A 20,833-nucleotide genomic window follows, 5' to 3' on the forward strand; every position below is an offset into this window, starting at 1 on the left:
CGATACAAACACCAAGTCTCTCTCTGTTTGGGTTATTTAGCTGCACGAGTTCAAAATCCGGTTGTGATCGACCCAGATTGTGTCTTTTCGAATTGACATGCGGCTCGCTGTGGCTGGGGCGGCTCGGAGCCGGCCGGCGACGCGACTCCTGCCAACGGCGCGCGGCCTGGCGTCCAGCGCCGCCGCAGCGGAGGCGGAGGAGGGCGGCGTGCTCACGCGCGAGCTCATCTACGCGTCGCTGTACGCCAAGGAGGCCGGCTACTTCACGACGCAGCAGCGGGAGGTGCTGCACGCGCCGACGCAGGGCATCGACTTCGGCAACCTCTGGGGCGCCGGCGAGTACCGCAACGTGGTGGCGCAGCTGTACAGGGAGAGCCCCGAGGCCTGGCTCACGCCCGTGGAGGTCTTCGCGCCGCACTACTCGCAGGCGCTGGCGCGCTACATGCTGAGCTCGCCGTTCCTGCGCCAGGAGCAGCTCCTGGTCTTCGAGATCGGCGGCGGCTCCGGCTCCAACGCGCTGCACATCCTGGACTACCTGCAGCAGCACGCGCCCGACGTGTACGCCAAGACCAAGTACACGCTCGTCGAGATCAGCCCCGTGATGGCCGAGCGCCAGCGGAGGCGCGTCGCCGCCGCGCACCCGCAGCACTGCACGGTGCTCAACCAGGACATCCTGACCTTCGCGGACACGCACGCGCCCGTCAACGCGCAGTGCTTCTTCCTGGCGCTCGAGGTGCTGGACAACCTGCCGCACGACAAGGTCGCGCTGCAGAACGGCAAGTGGTTCGAGACCGTCGTGCAGATGCAGCAGAGAGAGAGCGACGGCGACGCCGAGCCGCTGCTGCGCGAGGCCACGCGCCCCATGAACGACATGCTGATCCGCCAGACACTGCGCTACTTCGGCTGCGAGCTGCCGCTGCGCGTGTCGTACAAGAACAACAGCGGACTGGCGCAGCGTGTGCGCCGCATGCTGGGCAAAGTCGACCCGGTCCTGCACTCGGCCTTCATCCCTACGGGCGCCATGCAGCTGCTGAACACGCTACGCACGGCCTTCCCGAAGCACCACTTGATCGCAGCCGACTTTGATTCACTGCCGGCCCCCAACCTGGACGATAAGTCGCCCATCAAAGCTATCGAGCACCCGCTCAGCCCCACGGCCACGTCATCCGGCACGCTTTTTGCTGGGAACGCCCCCCTGGTCGCGTCGAAAGTTACAGGTGGAGATGACTGCTTGGACCGAAATGCCACATCATGGATGCAATCATCACACGATGAGCTAACTCATGAGCGCTTGATTGTCTGTAGGCGTGACGAAGGACCACGACACGTACTTGGTGCAAGGGGGAATTGCTGATATTTTCTTCGCCACCGACTTCGAGCGACTCAAGAAGGCTTACTGCTCCGCGCTTCAGCGCCAGCCTGAAGAGGTACGTTATTTTGTGCAGGAAAGCAGTCCAAGCCTTTAGGCTGAGATGATATTGCTTGTCCGCAGGTTTCCGTCGTCAAGTCATCAGAGTTTTTGAAGGAGTTTGCTGATGTACAGAAGACCAAGACTATTACTCGGTACGTGAGGTGGGCGTACTCCGGCATGTTGTAAATGCTGGTTTCGACTGACGTCCTGTTTGGTGTTCAGATACAATCCGCTGCTAGAGGATTACTCAAACACGAGCTTCATCTTGTCTTAACTTTCGCGAGTGCCCTTGCAACTCGTTGGCGTGCTCGAACAAACGGTGATCCCGCAAAAAGACACCACTTTTTTGTTTTAGATAGAGTCTGCATTCAACAAATGCGCAAAAAACGACAAGAAAAATGTTGCTGCTCGAATAATACTGATCAACGTTTGCCCGCACGTCGACGGAAGAAGAGCTTGGAGTGAAGATCAGACCCAATCTTCTTTTGCTTGAGAGCATCTTGTGCCTGCTCGCTGCATCTCGGACACATAATATAGCTCGATGTGGGGATGTCCTTTGTCGCAAGGCCAAGCTTTTTAACATCCTTCGGCAAATGATCCTGTGTGGTAGCACGGAGTCAGTCATTGTGTAACAAAGGGTAGTAGATAACGATGCAACTTACCTCGCAAAATGACGTGACACAAAATCGACAAGAATATAGAGCAATGATGCCGCAATCCTGGCAGCGGTGGCGTGGGCACACCCACGTCTTGCCCTCCGGTACTTCGTATCCCAAACAGTCTGTCCTCACGCAGGACGATCACAGAATTAGTCGCACGTTATGACACAAGATAATCGAGTGCTCGCTTACCTTCATGGTACACTTTCGGGCAGCGTGCGAAAGCACCATTCATGCCCTTCCAGTCACATTCGATCACATCTCCACCGTCCTTACAGCAAAAGCACACGTCCTCCGACTCCTTAAACTCGTCCTTCACTTCGCGCTTCAACAAGAATTTGAAATATGTCACCACGTAGTCAAGCGGCTTCATCTCGGGCTCCGAGCTAGCTGGCGCCAGAGGTTCTGGGTCGTCTTCATCTGCAGTACTCTCCTCAATTTCGTTGCGTCGCTTCCGCTTCTTCTGCTTGGGTGCCGGTGCTGCTGCAACAACAGTTTGAGTTGGCACAGTTTCGACACCATTCGTCTTTTTGTCAGCAACGTTATCATCATCTGTTGAGCAGTTCGGGCACAGCCAGTGCTTGGTCCGCCACACTTTGTGGGCCTGCGCCTTGCCTATCAGCTTGTCGATGCAGGGCATGCAATACACCCGCGTGCAAAATGAGTGTGCACACGCCTTGATGGACTTGGCTGTCATCTTGTCCGTCGATCGGGCGCACAGTCCGCAGTAGTTATCGGGGCCGCCCTTCGCGACCTGGGGCGTCTGGAGGCGCTGCTGCAGGACACGCTGCAAGCAGACCTTGCAGATATGGACCACCTCACCCTTGCCGTCCTACTCAGCAATAATAACACGCAGCACCATGAGCACAACCAATAAGCAGCATCAGTTGGATCAATGCACCACCAACCTTAAGCACGAACGGGTGTTTCGGGTACTCCGGCGCGTCGGGCTTCCTCTGGATGCGGCACAAGACGCACAACATCTTGCTGGGCGGCGTGGCGGCCGCGACCTTGGGCTTCGTCTTGGCCTTTGGCGTGGCCTGCGTCTGCGGCTGCTGCTGCACGGGCTTCTTCTCCTGCCGCCTGGCCCTCAGGAGCTCCATCCTCTCCTGCCGCTTCCTGGCCTTGAAGGCCGCGGCCTGCTGCCGCACGCCGTCCAGCGCCTTGCTCTTCTTGTACTCCTGGCTGATCTCCATCTCCATGACCACGGAGCTCTGCAGCAGCGCGTACCGCTGCATGCGCGAGAAGGCGGCCACCGCGCGCGCGAACAGCTCGAACTCGAAGGTCGAGCGGAAGTGGAAGCAGAAGCACAGGCGCGCGGGCGGCTCCGAGCCCCCGCGGGGCCTCAGCAGCGTGTGGCCCGGCGGCGCGTCGGCGCGCGCGATGAGGCTGGGCGAGGCCACGGCCGCGGCCAGCGAGGACGAGGACGAGGACGCGTCCTTGTGCGCCTTGCGGCTGGTCAGCACGTGCGTCTTCTGGACGGCCGGCGCGTAGCTGTCCAGGGGCGCGGCGCCCACCGTGCGGCCCTCGGGCGGCGCGAACGGGGCTGTGACGCCCCACAGCACCGACTGCTCGTGCGGCTGCAGCGCCACGGCGGCCAGGCGCGCCACCTGCAGCAGCGCGCCGCTCACGGCGTCGGCCACCACGAGCTTCTGCTGGCTCCACTTGGTCAGGAACGACTCGCGCGCGGGCGCCGGCCGCGGCGGCAGCGTCAGCGCCGCGTCGGGGGCCACCACGCGGAAGCCCGCCTCGCTCTCGGCCTCGGCCAGCTGCAGCAGCACGCCCCGGAACGCCATCTCGTCCGCCGGCCTGGATCTCCTGCTGGGCCGTTTAGGGAAGTGGCCGGTTTTACGGCGCGCGGCGGCTCGCACCCTTTATTAGGGGTGCGCCCGCGAGATCTTGCGCGAAACGACGCGATGCGCGTCAAAGGCCATTCGCGTATCTTGCTCGAGGCTCCAGCGCCTTCCCCTCCTTCTCCTCCGTTCCTTCCTCCCTTCTCCGGTCACTGCCGCCCGCGATGCAAGCGTTCGCCGACAGCGACAGCCAGCGCCTGCTCGCCCAGACCGACGTGTTCGCGCAGGAGCAGCAGGCCAAGCAGGACCAGCTGGACCGGCTGCTCGACGTTCTCGCGCCGCAGAACAAGCTGCAGGCCCAGGACGACGGCGACGACGAGGGCGACGACGGTGACGGCGACTCCAGCGCCAGCAGCGGCAGCGACGACAACAACAGCGACAACGAAGAAGACGATGGTGAGGACGAGGACGACGAGGACGACACCACCACCAACGACAACCTAGCACTCGCGGCGGACCGGCCGGCCGCAGACCTGGCGGCGCTGCAGAGCTTCCTGGCCAGCGACGCCGCGCAGCAGGACAAGGTCAACCAGCTCGTGGATTTCCTGGCCGACGGCCCGGCCACCGACGTGTTCGCCGACGAGCAGGCGCACAAGCAGAAGGCGCTGGAGGACCTGGTCGACAGCCTCGCCACGAACAAGAACGGCAACTCGGCCACGGCCACGGCCTTGCTAGCCACGGATGCCGCCGACGTAGACATCGCCAGCTCGCAGACCTCCTTCCTGAGCGTGGTCGGAGGCGCCGTGGTGCTGCTCGCGGCCGTCGTGCTGGCCGTGATCACCAAGCGCTCGCGCTCGAAGCGCGAGAAGACGGACGGAGAGGACAAGGACTTTGGCTACATCCTGTACGAATGAGGGGGAATGCTTGTACGGGTAGTGTGCGAGTGCTATCAGGTAGGCAGGCGGGCAGGTTACCGTAGCGCTAACAATTGAGTCGTTTGATCTTGACGCTGCTGACCTTGTCGGTGTAAGTGGGCAAGTCTTGCCTGAGTGTCCTCCGATCCACCGATGTGGACGCTTGAAGTGCGACTCCTTTACCGCAATATTACAAAAAGCAACTGGGACTAAAATGCTGCGTCTGCACTGGCCACCGTCGCCATGAAGCGCGCGCGCTGGTGGCGGCCCGGCCCGTCCAGAAGGAGCGACGGAGCGCTTCCGCCGCTGGACGGTAGGATATTCCTGTCAATGTCGGTTGCGATCCTCTCGACGGGGCGCAGGCACAAGAGAAAGAAGAAGCGGAGCAGGAGACGCCCATGAAGATGGAGGCGCTCGCGTACCTGGCGCGCTCGGACAGCTCCGACGACGACGACGGCTTCGACTCGAGCGACGGGCGCCCCACGCCTCTGGACCCCGAGTACTGGCGCGGCATCACCCACTCGCGCGAGGTCGTGGCGGCGCCCTCCGCAGCCTACAGGCAGCCCAGCAGGATGGAGCCGCCACCGCACCACTACGGCCCCTACGGCACCGCCAGCCTCCCTCTCACCTACCATCATCATCAGCAGCAGCAACATCAACACCAGCCGTACCAGCGTCCGGCCACGTCCCCCAGCGCCATGATGCACGGCCACGGCCACTACGCAGGCGGAGGAGTGCTCATGTCGCCGATCCACTACCAGGGCGGCCCGCCGATGATCCCCATCAGCCCAGTCGCCCACATGGACGCCATGCACGACGCGAACTTCATGTCGCCGCATTCGGGCGTTGGTATGGCCCACGGAATGCATCGGCCGGCGGAGTGGCCGCCTCGAAGCTACTCCCCAGGTGCTGGAGCCGCCGCCGTCGTCTCCCCCGTGTCTACGCCGCAGCAGCTCAAGCAGCAAGTGAGAGAGGCACTCGTGCGAGCCCAGGCGTATCTGGACTTGGGCCCGTTCTTCCAGTCCTATGATATGTCGTACACTGGGGGGATTCGGCTCGGCTCGATACAGGAGGCGCTGGGCAGGATGGGGGTGATTCTGAGAGACCACGTGCTCCAGAGTATCGGCCAGCTCTTCAGTATTCCAGGCTCGGGGCTCATCGACTACATGTCGTTGAGTCGGTTCCTTGAGCTTGACGCGCAGGAGTTGTGAGTGGATTTTGCCTCGTAGTGGCCATACCTATTCTTCTTCTGACGATTTTTTTCTTTGCTCCACAGGGACAATATGCGGTCGATGGTGGCTGCTCGGCGGAGCGTCCTAGTGAACAGCGGTGTTGAACTCGGTGACACCTTTGCACAGTATGACGCACATCGGACAGGTTTTGTGTCTCGATCGACCTTCGCTACCATCCTGCGAGACTACAGCGTTCCTATGCCCGAAACTACGCTCCATTTCTTGATGATTCAACTCGCGAAGCCGTCCGACACGACGTCGGTCTCGTATGTGCGCTTTCTAGAAATGACCGATGTGGGAGTCGCAAGGAGTGCTTCGGCTGGTTCAACTCACCACCTCAGAATGGAGAACTCACCTCCTCGCTTTAGCAGCTGGTCGAGCGGACAGTAAGTGATTCCTCGCGTATGCATGAGGATATATCGAAGTGTGGCCTCACTCCCCTGATGTTCCTACTGTATTTTATCAGACCTCATTCGTTTGAGCAAGAAAGCCCTGCTCGAGGGTACGAACTGCAAACTGTAGTGCCCGTCGCGACTCAAGCCCCTAGAGTTGTGGACCATGCTGCCGCTAGCCCCGAGTTCGCTACACCATTGCCCAGGCTCGGATGGGTTTGTCGAGTGTGCGCACACCAGCAAATTGCTGATTGGGCCACGCACTGCGAAATATGCGAAACATCTAAGCCGCGACCTGGACTGCGTGGCGAAGGGTACATTAAATGTTTGCACTGCAAGTTTGACAACAATTATGATATGGACGAGTGCGAGATGTGTGGCAGACCATTAAACGCAATCAACAAAAAGACATCGAAGGCAGAAAAGAAGCGCAGATCAAAGAAGCGCTACGTATCGAGCTCCTCATCCAGCTCCTCTTCCAGCTCCTCGTCATCTTCCTCATCCAGTTCGGCGGGTCACAGGCGAACCAGTAGACGAAAATCAGAGAAAAAGCGATCTCGTTCAGCCCGCTCCAACCGAAAGACAGAGGAGAAGAAGCCTCGGTTTCAAAGGGGCGAGGAGATCCAAGCCATACCGCTCGGGGAAAGAGGCTATGAAGTCGGTGTGATCGCACGTGTTCGTCCGAATGGAACGTACGATATTGAGTTTGATAGTGGGCTCTACGAGAAAAACGTCGAGGAAAACTACATCCTCGAGATATCGCGAGCGCGTGTGATCAAGGCTCGAGATTTATCTGACGGAGAAGAGACAAAGAAAAAACCTCCAAAAGCAAAGGACTCTGATGACGAAAAGGATCCAGGATACGAGTCTGGTGATCGAATCGAAGCTCGATTTCAAGGAAGAGAGCGCTATTTTGCTGGTAAAATTAAGAAGTGCCGCACTGGGGGGTTGTATGATATCGAGTATGACGACGGCGAGGTGGAGCTACGGGTTCGTCCCAAGTATATCAAGCGGGAAGAGCCAAAGAAGCCGAGTCCTAAGAAACCGAGTCCAGCTCCCCCTAAGCAAGACGATACCTCAAGCTCCGAGTTAGCTTGGAAAAAGGGGCAGAAAGTGGAGGCCAAGCTACGTGGGTACCAGGATTACGTGCAGTGCATTGTGTTTCGTGTGAATGCCGATGGGAGTTGTGACCTGGAGCTGGAATCAGGAGATCTGGAGAAACGTGTGCCGGGAGCAAATATTCGCGCAGGTGCCAGCACGGTAGCAAAGCCAAAACCCGCCGTTCTAAGTGAGGACGAACCAATCCGCCCAAAACGGCCTCTAGTGAAAAGACCAAGTGCGCCGTCGACAAGCGATGATTCCTCTGCGCAGCCCAAGCATAAATTTAAGCAAGGACAAGAGATTGAAGCGAAACGCAAAGGAAAGGATGGTTACTACCCCGGTGTAGTTGCCCGATGTCGCTTGAATGGGTCTTATGACATCACCTTCGACGACGGCGAAAAGGTTCTAGCAGTCCCTACAATCCACGTACGTGCCATTGAATCAGCACCACCGGCAAAAAAAACAACTACTTCAGAGACAACACTAGCCCCATCAGGCAAAACTACTTTTAAGGTTGGCCAACCAGTGGAAGCTCAGTACAAGGGCAAGAGCAAGTTCTACCCGGGCGTGATCTCGCGCTGCCGCCTGAACGGCACGTACGACATCGACTACGACGACGGCGAGAAGGAGACGGGTGTGGCAGCCGAGCTGATCCGGTTGCTGGGCAAGAAGGGCGGCGGCGACAGCGACGACGACCCGAAGACCAAGAAGTTCAAAGAGGGCGACAAGGTGGAGGCTCAGTACAAGGGCAAGAGCAAGTTCTACCCGGGCGTGATCTCGCGCTGCCGCCTGAACGGCACGTACGACATCGACTACGACGACGGCGAGAAGGAGACGGGTGTGGCGGCCGAGCTGATCCGGTTGCTGGGCAAGAAGGGCGGCGGCGACAGCGACGACGACCCGAAGACCAAGAAGTTCAAAGAGGGCGACAAGGTGGAGGCTCAGTACAAGGGCAAGAGCAAGTTCTACCCGGGCGTGATCTCGCGCTGCCGCCTGAACGGCACGTACGACATCGACTACGACGACGGCGAGAAGGAGACGGGTGTGGCGGCCGAGCTGATCCGGTTGCTGGGCAAGAAGGGCGGCGGCGACAGCGACGACGACCCGAAGACCAAGAAGTTCAAAGAGGGCGACAAGGTGGAGGCTCAGTACAAGGGCAAGAGCAAGTTCTACCCGGGCGTGATCTCGCGCTGCCGCCTGAACGGCACGTACGACATCGACTACGACGACGGCGAGAAGGAGACGGGTGTGGCGGCCGAGCTGATCCGGTTGCTGGGCAAGAAGGGCGGCGGCGACAGCGACGACGACCCGAAGACCAAGAAGTTCAAAGAGGGCGACAAGGTGGAGGCTCAGTACAAGGGCAAGAGCAAGTTCTACCCGGGCGTGATCTCGCGCTGCCGCCTGAACGGCACGTACGACATCGACTACGACGACGGCGAGAAGGAGACGGGTGTGGCGGCCGAGCTGATCCGGTTGCTGGGCAAGAAGGGCGGCGGCGACAGCGACGACGACCCGAAGACCAAGAAGTTCAAAGAGGGCGACAAGGTGGAGGCTCAGTACAAGGGCAAGAGCAAGTTCTACCCGGGCGTGATCTCGCGCTGCCGCCTGAACGGCACGTACGACATCGACTACGACGACGGCGAGAAGGAGACGGGTGTGGCGGCCGAGCTGATCCGGTTGCTGGGCAAGAAGGGCGGCGGCGACAGCGACGACGACCCGAAGACCAAGAAGTTCAAAGAGGGCGACAAGGTGGAGGCTCAGTACAAGGGCAAGAGCAAGTTCTACCCGGGCGTGATCTCGCGCTGCCGCCTGAACGGCACGTACGACATCGACTACGACGACGGCGAGAAGGAGACGGGTGTGGCGGCCGAGCTGATCCGGTTGCTGGGCAAGAAGGGCGGCGGCGACAGCGACGACGACCCGAAGACCAAGAAGTTCAAAGAGGGCGACAAGGTGGAGGCTCAGTACAAGGGCAAGAGCAAGTTCTACCCGGGCGTGATCTCGCGCTGCCGCCTGAACGGCACGTACGACATCGACTACGACGACGGCGAGAAGGAGACGGGTGTGGCGGCCGAGCTGATCCGGTTGCTGGGCAAGAAGGGCGGCGGCGACAGCGACGACGACCCGAAGACCAAGAAGTTCAAAGAGGGCGACAAGGTGGAGGCTCAGTACAAGGGCAAGAGCAAGTTCTACCCGGGCGTGATCTCGCGCTGCCGCCTGAACGGCACGTACGACATCGACTACGACGACGGCGAGAAGGAGACGGGTGTGGCGGCCGAGCTGATCCGGTTGCTGGGCAAGAAGGGCGGCGGCGACAGCGACGACGACCCGAAGACCAAGAAGTTCAAAGAGGGCGACAAGGTGGAGGCTCAGTACAAGGGCAAGAGCAAGTTCTACCCGGGCGTGATCTCGCGCTGCCGCCTGAACGGCACGTACGACATCGACTACGACGACGGCGAGAAGGAGACGGGTGTGGCGGCCGAGCTGATCCGGTTGCTGGGCAAGAAGGGCGGCGGCGACAGCGACGACGACCCGAAGACCAAGAAGTTCAAAGAGGGCGACAAGGTGGAGGCTCAGTACAAGGGCAAGAGCAAGTTCTACCCGGGCGTGATCTCGCGCTGCCGCCTGAACGGCACGTACGACATCGACTACGACGACGGCGAGAAGGAGACGGGTGTGGCGGCCGAGCTGATCCGGTTGCTGGGCAAGAAGGGCGGCGGCGACAGCGACGACGACCCGAAGACCAAGAAGTTCAAAGAGGGCGACAAGGTGGAGGCTCAGTACAAGGGCAAGAGCAAGTTCTACCCGGGCGTGATCTCGCGCTGCCGCCTGAACGGCACGTACGACATCGACTACGACGACGGCGAGAAGGAGACGGGTGTGGCGGCCGAGCTGATCCGGTTGCTGGGCAAGAAGGGCGGCGGCGACAGCGACGACGACCCGAAGACCAAGAAGTTCAAAGAGGGCGACAAGGTGGAGGCTCAGTACAAGGGCAAGAGCAAGTTCTACCCGGGCGTGATCTCGCGCTGCCGCCTGAACGGCACGTACGACATCGACTACGACGACGGCGAGAAGGAGACGGGTGTGGCGGCCGAGCTGATCCGGTTGCTGGGCAAGAAGGGCGGCGGCGACAGCGACGACGACCCGAAGACCAAGAAGTTCAAAGAGGGCGACAAGGTGGAGGCTCAGTACAAGGGCAAGAGCAAGTTCTACCCGGGCGTGATCTCGCGCTGCCGCCTGAACGGCACGTACGACATCGACTACGACGACGGCGAGAAGGAGACGGGTGTGGCGGCCGAGCTGATCCGGTTGCTGGGCAAGAAGGGCGGCGGCGACAGCGACGACGACCCGAAAGACCAAGAAGTTCAAAGAGGGCGACAAGGTGGAGGCTCAGTACAAGGGCAAGAGCAAGTTCTACCCGGGCGTGATCTCGCGCTGCCGCCTGAACGGCACGTACGACATCGACTACGACGACGGCGAGAAGGAGACGGGTGTGGCGGCCGAGCTGATCCGGTTGCTGGGCAAGAAGGGCGGCGGCGACAGCGACGACGACCCGAAGACCAAGAAGTTCAAAGAGGGCGACAAGGTGGAGGCTCAGTACAAGGGCAAGAGCAAGTTCTACCCGGGCGTGATCTCGCGCTGCCGCCTGAACGGCACGTACGACATCGACTACGACGACGGCGAGAAGGAGACGGGTGTGGCGGCCGAGCTGATCCGGTTGCTGGGCAAGAAGGGCGGCGGCGACAGCGACGACGACCCGAAGACCAAGAAGTTCAAAGAGGGCGACAAGGTGGAGGCTCAGTACAAGGGCAAGAGCAAGTTCTACCCGGGCGTGATCTCGCGCTGCCGCCTGAACGGCACGTACGACATCGACTACGACGACGGCGAGAAGGAGACGGGTGTGGCGGCCGAGCTGATCCGGTTGCTGGGCAAGAAGGGCGGCGGCGACAGCGACGACGACCCGAAGACCAAGAAGTTCAAAGAGGGCGACAAGGTGGAGGCTCAGTACAAGGGCAAGAGCAAGTTCTACCCGGGCGTGATCTCGCGCTGCCGCCTGAACGGCACGTACGACATCGACTACGACGACGGCGAGAAGGAGACGGGTGTGGCGGCCGAGCTGATCCGGTTGCTGGGCAAGAAGGGCGGCGGCGACAGCGACGACGACCCGAAGACCAAGAAGTTCAAAGAGGGCGACAAGGTGGAGGCTCAGTACAAGGGCAAGAGCAAGTTCTACCCGGGCGTGATCTCGCGCTGCCGCCTGAACGGCACGTACGACATCGACTACGACGACGGCGAGAAGGAGACGGGTGTGGCGGCCGAGCTGATCCGGTTGCTGGGCAAGAAGGGCGGCGGCGACAGCGACGACGACCCGAAGACCAAGAAGTTCAAAGAGGGCGACAAGGTGGAGGCTCAGTACAAGGGCAAGAGCAAGTTCTACCCGGGCGTGATCTCGCGCTGCCGCCTGAACGGCACGTACGACATCGACTACGACGACGGCGAGAAGGAGACGGGTGTGGCGGCCGAGCTGATCCGGTTGCTGGGCAAGAAGGGCGGCGGCGACAGCGACGACGACCCGAAGACCAAGAAGTTCAAAGAGGGCGACAAGGTGGAGGCTCAGTACAAGGGCAAGAGCAAGTTCTACCCGGGCGTGATCTCGCGCTGCCGCCTGAACGGCACGTACGACATCGACTACGACGACGGCGAGAAGGAGACGGGTGTGGCGGCCGAGCTGATCCGGTTGCTGGGCAAGAAGGGCGGCGGCGACAGCGACGACGACCCGAAGACCAAGAAGTTCAAAGAGGGCGACAAGGTGGAGGCTCAGTACAAGGGCAAGAGCAAGTTCTACCCGGGCGTGATCTCGCGCTGCCGCCTGAACGGCACGTACGACATCGACTACGACGACGGCGAGAAGGAGACGGGTGTGGCGGCCGAGCTGATCCGGTTGCTGGGCAAGAAGGGCGGCGGCGACAGCGACGACGACCCGAAGACCAAGAAGTTCAAAGAGGGCGACAAGGTGGAGGCTCAGTACAAGGGCAAGAGCAAGTTCTACCCGGGCGTGATCTCGCGCTGCCGCCTGAACGGCACGTACGACATCGACTACGACGACGGCGAGAAGGAGACGGGTGTGGCGGCCGAGCTGATCCGGTTGCTGGGCAAGAAGGGCGGCGGCGACAGCGACGACGACCCGAAGACCAAGAAGTTCAAAGAGGGCGACAAGGTGGAGGCTCAGTACAAGGGCAAGAGCAAGTTCTACCCGGGCGTGATCTCGCGCTGCCGCCTGAACGGCACGTACGACATCGACTACGACGACGGCGAGAAGGAGACGGGTGTGGCGGCCGAGCTGATCCGGTTGCTGGGCAAGAAGGGCGGCGGCGACAGCGACGACGACCCGAAGACCAAGAAGTTCAAAGAGGGCGACAAGGTGGAGGCTCAGTACAAGGGCAAGAGCAAGTTCTACCCGGGCGTGATCTCGCGCTGCCGCCTGAACGGCACGTACGACATCGACTACGACGACGGCGAGAAGGAGACGGGTGTGGCGGCCGAGCTGATCCGGTTGCTGGGCAAGAAGGGCGGCGGCGACAGCGACGACGACCCGAAGACCAAGAAGTTCAAAGAGGGCGACAAGGTGGAGGCTCAGTACAAGGGCAAGAGCAAGTTCTACCCGGGCGTGATCTCGCGCTGCCGCCTGAACGGCACGTACGACATCGACTACGACGACGGCGAGAAGGAGACGGGTGTGGCGGCCGAGCTGATCCGGTTGCTGGGCAAGAAGGGCGGCGGCGACAGCGACGACGACCCGAAGACCAAGAAGTTCAAAGAGGGCGACAAGGTGGAGGCTCAGTACAAGGGCAAGAGCAAGTTCTACCCGGGCGTGATCTCGCGCTGCCGCCTGAACGGCACGTACGACATCGACTACGACGACGGCGAGAAGGAGACGGGTGTGGCGGCCGAGCTGATCCGGTTGCTGGGCAAGAAGGGCGGCGGCGACAGCGACGACGACCCGAAGACCAAGAAGTTCAAAGAGGGCGACAAGGTGGAGGCTCAGTACAAGGGCAAGAGCAAGTTCTACCCGGGCGTGATCTCGCGCTGCCGCCTGAACGGCACGTACGACATCGACTACGACGACGGCGAGAAGGAGACGGGTGTGGCGGCCGAGCTGATCCGGTTGCTGGGCAAGAAGGGCGGCGGCGACAGCGACGACGACCCGAAGACCAAGAAGTTCAAAGAGGGCGACAAGGTGGAGGCTCAGTACAAGGGCAAGAGCAAGTTCTACCCGGGCGTGATCTCGCGCTGCCGCCTGAACGGCACGTACGACATCGACTACGACGACGGCGAGAAGGAGACGGGTGTGGCGGCCGAGCTGATCCGGTTGCTGGGCAAGAAGGGCGGCGGCGACAGCGACGACGACCCGAAGACCAAGAAGTTCAAAGAGGGCGACAAGGTGGAGGCTCAGTACAAGGGCAAGAGCAAGTTCTACCCGGGCGTGATCTCGCGCTGCCGCCTGAACGGCACGTACGACATCGACTACGACGACGGCGAGAAGGAGACGGGTGTGGCGGCCGAGCTGATCCGGTTGCTGGGCAAGAAGGGCGGCGGCGACAGCGACGACGACCCGAAGACCAAGAAGTTCAAAGAGGGCGACAAGGTGGAGGCTCAGTACAAGGGCAAGAGCAAGTTCTACCCGGGCGTGATCTCGCGCTGCCGCCTGAACGGCACGTACGACATCGACTACGACGACGGCGAGAAGGAGACGGGTGTGGCGGCCGAGCTGATCCGGTTGCTGGGCAAGAAGGGCGGCGGCGACAGCGACGACGACCCGAAGACCAAGAAGTTCAAAGAGGGCGACAAGGTGGAGGCTCAGTACAAGGGCAAGAGCAAGTTCTACCCGGGCGTGATCTCGCGCTGCCGCCTGAACGGCACGTACGACATCGACTACGACGACGGCGAGAAGGAGACGGGTGTGGCGGCCGAGCTGATCCGGTTGCTGGGCAAGAAGGGCGGCGGCGACAGCGACGACGACCCGAAGACCAAGAAGTTCAAAGAGGGCGACAAGGTGGAGGCTCAGTACAAGGGCAGAAGCAAGTTTTACCCTGGTACAATCGCTCGGGTCTGTTCTGGGGATACTTATGCGATCGAGTACGTTGATGGAGAATATGAAGCTAGCGTGCATTCACTTCATATTCGGTTGGTGAAGTCTGCAAGTGCGGCTGCGAGCAAGAGTTCTACCTCGTCGAAGGCTGAAGCTAAAGGCGAAGCGAAGTCGGGCACTGCCGATTCGAGCCCAGGCTACCGAGTCGGGACTCGGGTAGAAGCCCGCTACATGGGCAAGGATAAATACTTTAAAGGAACGATCTCCCGAGCCAACGCGGATGGAACCTACGCGATCGAATACGATGATGGAGACAAGGAAAGCAGAGTGGCTGGCTCATCAATTCGACCCCTGAAGTCGATGTCCTCTTTCCGTGGAGATGACTTCGCAGTCGGGAAACCTGTTCGTCCGAGCTCAGGTGGGAGCTTTCATCGGCGTAGCGGGAACTCGTCCGACTAAAGTTTGCAACAGAGTGGGTGTACACGTTCGAATGGAGACGAATATGCGATGAGGTTAAGATGTTTGCATTATATATGCATGTTCATAATCGATTCGCGCACTGCTTGTCCATCTACTCTATTGGAGGTGTCAGAGCCTCCTTCCACCTTTGGGGACATGACTCTGTGAACAAGTGACTATGGGACTATTGGGCTGCGAGGCCCGGTCTCCCGTTCACTTTGAGCTCCTGTGACCTTGGCGCTAGTTTTGCTCCCGCCCTCCCTTCTGCTTCGAAGCGAGGTCATGATTTTGTAGAAGTAGACACGCCCAGTCTTGGTGATCACCAGGTTGGAGGTCGGGCCGGCATTAACCATTGCGAACTTCTCCTTCTCCTTGGCTGCTCGTCTCGAGTCCTTGGTGGCCTGCTTCTCGGTTTTGTTCTGTGCCCGGATGAGAATGACACTCGAATGCGAGAACATTCGTCTCCAGGCGTCATCGATCTCCGGGCTCCAATTGTCACCCGACGTGCGCTCCATGGCGTGCAGCAGGGCTCGCCCCACGCAGTCGTAGTGCTCGACCTTGACACCGAACCGACGATGTGTCTTGGTCAGCGCCAATATCTTCTCTGCAATATTCTCGGACGCCAGCATGGTCCGCATACCAGCGCTGATGTGAACGAGGACTCGGCCCCGCACGTGCATGGACGATCGAAATACATTCTTCAGATCTCCTCCGTGCTCCTCCAGGTACGCGTAAAAGACGTCATAGAGTTCGGTGATCTTGTTGTTTTGGGCCTTGGTGATGTGCTTGGCCTCCTTGTACATGCTTGCGGTGACCGAAGTCTGAACTTGGCTTGAGCGCTGCGCGGGGGCGTCTTTGAAGACTTTATCCCAGTGCTGAGCTGCAATCTGTCGGTGCACCTCGGTCGACTTCTCGTAGTAGACGAAAGACGGCAGGTACTTCTTCATGAGGCGGACGTCTGCGTACGAGAACTTTTTGGGCGGCTTGATCTTCGCCGACTCCGCAGGTGGCGCTGGCGGTCCGTGGCGCGATGAGCCCGACCCCATGGCGAACACCTAAAAGCTCCAGGCTGCGCTTCCCACGCTTCCTTCACCTGAACGAACGATGGCACTGTGGTTTCAAGTGTGTTGGCATGTTTTCGTGGTAGATTAGATCAGCAACTAGGGGAAGCTGTGCCTTCCTCAAACCCAGAATCCTGTTCTGGGGAGCCTCGGGTTCTTATTATGCCGCTCCACTAATTATGCGTGCACCAGGAATATATCGAGGTAGGACATGCATTGGACACTGGATCTGATGCCTGGAACATCCGGTAGCGAGTGATAACGGCAGCAGAACAGAGCGTTGGGAGGGGTGGGTCGTGTCATGCTCACCCCAACAGAAAAAAAAATATGGTTCTGTTGAACCATACTTTTCGAACTTACGGCAGAACAGTCATAGTGCTGCGATATCTGAAGAATGTGAAGGTGTGTGCAGTTTCACATTGTAATAAAGTCGTTCGCCTATATCGTCCCCGGAACCCCTCTCGAAACGTGCGCGCGTGTGTACAGTGACCTGGCTTCCGCTCAAACTACAGGCTTGCCGCCCTCCGCACAGAATGTTGATTATAAATACTGTTTTTAAACGTCCTCACCCTATTTTTCACCAGGGATCGTTCTTGCCCTTATCTAGGCACCCCCGCTCAGGAGGCAGGACGCGAAGAGTCTTTAGGGCCTTCTCCTCACCCGTCTTCATGATAGCTCCATTATAGTGTCGAGGCATGACGCTTGTACGCTATCTTGGTTCTAGCAAGGAGACTGTGTTCAAGCGCTTTCCTCCGACTAATTAATAGCCACGCCTCCGCAGACTATAACTTTTCATGCATACTCAAGTTTCGCCCCTGCAGCCAAACTACCAACCAGGCGATTTCTCGATGTGGATATGTGCTCGAGCTACTTCAGAGAAGCACCATGGTTTCTAAGTTGCACGAATACTCGTTCGGTGCCAGGAATAACTCCAGCTGGACAAGTCTCGGAACCCCGAGAGCTTGCTTGACTCAGCTCCCGGCTCATTCGACTGGGACAAGCTCAAGAGCAGCAACATAAGAACATCATGAGGTTGGCACCTTCCCCTGCGACGAGATAGTACGCATTTCTGATCAGTCGGCGTCGCTAATGGCCACGGCACTATGCTGCAATTCGGTGCTAGTGAAGCGACCGGCGACCGGCGACCGTGATAGCCACCACCTCAATCGAAAACTGTGTGAGGATAATAAGTTTCTTAGGTCTCCGTAATTTTGCTCCTCATTACACCCCTGCAATCCAATCAATTGTAGGTGTGACTTCTTCCACTTGAGTTTCTTATGATCGGATCGCTCACTCAAGTACACTGCTACGAAGTGGAGCGAATCATTCGTTTTTGTGGTTTTCCACAACTGACTGTTGAATGTGTTGATTTTTTTTTCCTACTGCTCTCTAAGATCAGTGAACTGGCCCCCAACAGCTTTAAGAGTACCCAGACTATGCGCTCCAGGATGAACGACACTGCCTCGCTCACGAGTGCTCCTCATTGTGTACTTGGCCGATTTTTCTACCCTGCTTGCTGTCGATGAATACGCTGTCGAAAATCGTAACGAGAAAACTTTCGAAAGCTTTGAGCGCAGATCAGGCGGGAAACCCGCTGGCTTCGCGACCAACACCGAGCCAACGCCACCTATTGACAGTCGCTCCTTTTCTTTCGCCAAGTGTGCAAACGCCCGAGCATTTTGCTTCTCATCCCTCCTCTGCATACGGATGAGGATCACGCTCGAGTGGGAGAACATCCGCCTCCAGGCGTCGTCAATCTCCGGGCTCCAGTTGTCGCCTGACGTGCGCTCCATGTCGTGAATGAGTCCTCGCCCCACGCAATCATAGTGCTCGAGTTTAACTCCGAATCGACGGTGCATCTGAGTGAGTGCCATGATCTTGTCGGTAATGTTGTCCGATGCCAACATTGTCCGCATACCAGCGCTGATGTGTGCGAGAACGCGGCCACGAACTTGCATGGACGATCGAAAAATCCCCGCCGTTCTCCTCAAGATACGTGTAGAAGACGTCGTACAATTCTGTGATCTTGCTGTTTTGTGCCTTGTTAAGGTGCTTTGGTTCGTTGTGTGCGCCGAGTGTGTCGGTGGGCGCGATAGAGTTCTTTCGCGAAGGTGGAGCGTTAAGTACCTTTTCCCAATGTTGTGCTGCGATCTGTCGGTGCTGCTCGGTGGACTTTTCGTAGTAGATGAAGGACGGCAGATGCTGCGTCATTAGGCGTACGTCTGAATAGGAGAACTTCTTCGGGCGCTTTGGAACCGGTGGTGTCGAGTATGGGCGTGTTGACCCCCGTCGTGAACTCGACGTCCTATCCAACGACCTTCTACGCGAAACTTTCAACCGCAGTCTTGACACGGTCGATCCCATGCCGAGGCTCTTCCCCTCCAGAATATATGATGAGCTTAGCTCCGATATTTCGTGCAAGTGTGTGGTGGGCCAATGTCATGACGCGTTGTTCGCAAGTTGCTTATTCGTCTGTTCTTGGCACGGAATCAGGCCTCAGGTTCTTATATAGCTCGGCGAGCGAACCGAAACAACAAGAATAATCCGCGCAGCTCGTATAAAGCCAAGCTCGTGTAGCGTGTAGCTAAGTGCAGCGGTGCGTCTTACCAGTGACCTGGACATGAACATGATGCCACTTTCAAGGAGTGTCCCAATGACCATTATTATTATTTGATAGGTAGGTCTCCGTTGACCTCGAGCAACGCGATCAAAAGCAGCAGTGACAGGTACATCTCGCTGTGAAAAGAACTAGTGACAGGTACATCTCGGCACGTTTAGATCAAATGGGGTCATTCTAACGAGGATGCACCACTGCCAATAGACTGATCGATCACCTAGAGGTGACAACGCAGGCGAACCGACCAAGCCTCACGTGAATGATTCCGTGTTCGTGATGGTCCATTCCAGAAACAAACATGTCGGGCTGTTCTGATGAACAGCGCGAACGAGAAGGTTTCATCAGTTGCATCGAGCAGCTCCAATGCCATATTCGCATGCTATCAACTCAAAACGTGTATCGCGTTTGTTAACGGAGAAAGCGCTGGCATCAACTGTCCGCGAGTATCAACATGTCCGGTCACCATTCGTTTCAGGGTCTGCCACAAGTCACAATTCGTTTCAGGTTCTTGTATTAGCAGAGCGCTCTGCATGTAGCTGGCCGTGGCGATGGCTCTCGAGGACGCCGATGCGTGCGTATACGTGAAGGAATCCGTGCTCCGCGAGCTCGAGCAGGAGCGGCGGCGCCTCAAGTGGCAACTTTCCCGTGCACTGCAGACGTCGGACGTCCGAGCTGCCGAATTAGAGGCCAGCAAGGCCAAAGTGAAGGACCTGCTGACGATCGTGGAGGTGAACAAAGGCGTCGCTGATCAGGTCGTGCAGCGCTCGCAAGGTCGAGAGGCTCAGCGGAGAGCAGAGCTTGAAACCTTGCATCAACAGAGCAAGCAGCAGCGGCAGCGATACGTGGACTTAGCATTGCGGTCAATGAACCGGAGGGTTCGTGACCGACAGCAGCGTGACGCCTTCCACTCTCTGCAGCAAGCGGTCTTGCTTCGAAGTCGACGGCGCGAGGCGATCCTGAGGTTGCTCGCTCGGGATCGATGGAGGTCGATGAGGAGAAGCCTGGAGAGGTGGAAGCGCTCCTGCCGTCTGCATGAGTATGGTGCTGCAGCAAGTCGCAGTGCCAAGGTTCACCCGATTTCTAGTGATCAGCTAGGGATAATGGAGGGAGCTCTCACGCGGGAGCAGCTCGTCCCCAGTGCGGAACACACGAACACGAAGCTCAGTAGTAGTGACTCCCGGCAATTCGTGCGTTGGCAGCTACTGCGGAAGGTGTGGAGGAACTGGGAACACGTCGTGCGGTGGAAACGAAGACACCGCGCGTTCGTGAGAACCGCTTCGAAGCGCTCGCAGCGCTTGGTATTTTCCACTTGGAAATCGCGTACACGAGCGCTTCAACAGCGGAGAGAGCTGCTCCGTCGAGTTCTGGCGAGGACGAATCGGCGGATTCAGCAGCTCGGGCTAACCTCTTTTCGTCTGCGATGTGCCGAGGTGTCGGCACACGAGTGGTCTGAAGTCCTCAAGACCGCGCACATTGCGATGGAAGAGGAGAGGAAGCTTCGAGCGGAGGTTCAATCCTCAGCTGCTAGCGAGCTGCACACCGCCTACATCCGAGAACACCAGCGACAGCAGCGCTTCACGGAGTTACAGACGCAGCGACTGGAGCATTTCAAGCGGCGCGAATGCAAGCATCGGGCGCTGATGATGTTGAGGTGCGAGGTGATTCGAACTCGTCAGAAGAATGCGATCGCACTTCGCTTCCAAAGACTCCAACGTCACCGACGGATACTGCGAAGACTGTTCACCTCGTGGAGGCGTGAAGCAGCTCGGTCGAGGCGCATCAAGAGCGCGATAGCAGCAAGTGATGCTCGTCGAGATCATACCACCCGAGCCAACTGCTTTAGACTTTTTGCTTGGGCACTCCAGCGCCGACGACAGCGGCGATTTCGACTCCGTGCGCTGCTCTCAAAACTTCGGAGAGCTTGGTTGCTGAGGGGCTGGGTGTGTCTTCGCATTCGATCCGCCATTGAACAGCGCAACGCAATAGCTCACGTCGAAATGTGGCAGTTCTCTCAGCAAGCGGAGGTAATACGAGCAGCCTGCGAAGAGAAGATACGGCGAAGCAGGAGGGTTGCGTTGAAGTACCAGATCACATGTGCTTTACT

The 20,833-nt window shown here is 58.8% G+C and overlaps 6 protein-coding genes across 6 annotated transcripts; 4 read left to right on the plus strand and 2 right to left on the minus strand.

The window, feature by feature from the left end:
• Window positions 1–97: 97 nt before the first annotated feature.
• On the plus strand, window positions 98–1,685 carry IUM83_11747 (putative S-adenosyl-L-methionine-dependent methyltransferase MidA; the record flags this gene model as incomplete). Its single annotated transcript, XM_067936326.1, has 4 exons — window positions 98–1,217; window positions 1,306–1,427; window positions 1,493–1,563; window positions 1,634–1,685. 4 exons carry the CDS (start codon window positions 98–100, stop codon window positions 1,683–1,685), a joined length of 1,365 nt encoding a protein of 454 aa, XP_067798552.1.
• A 77-nt stretch (window positions 1,686–1,762) lies between these two features.
• IUM83_11748 (set domain) lies at window positions 1,763–3,866 on the minus strand (the record flags this gene model as incomplete). The annotated part of the gene is made up of 5 exons (XM_067936327.1): window positions 1,763–1,773; window positions 1,851–2,010; window positions 2,074–2,192; window positions 2,263–2,902; window positions 2,979–3,866. 5 exons carry the CDS (start codon window positions 3,864–3,866, stop codon window positions 1,763–1,765), a joined length of 1,818 nt encoding a protein of 605 aa, XP_067798650.1.
• Window positions 3,867–4,087: 221 nt separating this feature from the next.
• Window positions 4,088–4,777, plus strand: IUM83_11749 (uncharacterized protein; the record flags this gene model as incomplete). The annotated part of the gene is made up of 1 exon (XM_067936328.1): window positions 4,088–4,777. One exon carries the CDS (start codon window positions 4,088–4,090, stop codon window positions 4,775–4,777), a length of 690 nt encoding a protein of 229 aa, XP_067798547.1.
• Window positions 4,778–5,175: 398 nt separating this feature from the next.
• Window positions 5,176–14,744, plus strand: IUM83_11750 (Cytidine deaminase; the record flags this gene model as incomplete). Its single annotated transcript, XM_067936329.1, has 5 exons — window positions 5,176–5,984; window positions 6,054–6,118; window positions 8,029–10,750; window positions 10,824–14,596; window positions 14,698–14,744. 5 exons carry the CDS (start codon window positions 5,176–5,178, stop codon window positions 14,742–14,744), a joined length of 7,416 nt encoding a protein of 2,471 aa, XP_067798571.1.
• Window positions 14,745–15,227: 483 nt separating this feature from the next.
• On the minus strand, window positions 15,228–16,097 carry IUM83_11751 (Nitric oxide oxidoreductase (Eurofung); the record flags this gene model as incomplete). Its single annotated transcript, XM_067936330.1, has 1 exon — window positions 15,228–16,097. The coding sequence occupies one exon, from the start codon at window positions 16,095–16,097 to the stop codon at window positions 15,228–15,230; it is 870 nt and encodes a 289-aa protein (XP_067798572.1).
• Window positions 16,098–19,277: 3,180 nt separating this feature from the next.
• On the plus strand, window positions 19,278–19,765 carry IUM83_11752 (uncharacterized protein; the record flags this gene model as incomplete). Its single annotated transcript, XM_067936331.1, has 2 exons — window positions 19,278–19,500; window positions 19,647–19,765. The coding sequence occupies 2 exons, from the start codon at window positions 19,278–19,280 to the stop codon at window positions 19,763–19,765; spliced, it is 342 nt and encodes a 113-aa protein (XP_067798514.1).
• Window positions 19,766–20,833: the final 1,068 nt, after the last annotated feature.

This window comes from Phytophthora cinnamomi (genome assembly GCF_018691715.1).
Source record: "Phytophthora cinnamomi strain GKB4 chromosome Unknown Contig8, whole genome shotgun sequence".
NCBI classification, from domain to species: Eukaryota; Oomycota; class Peronosporomycetes; order Peronosporales; family Peronosporaceae; genus Phytophthora; species Phytophthora cinnamomi.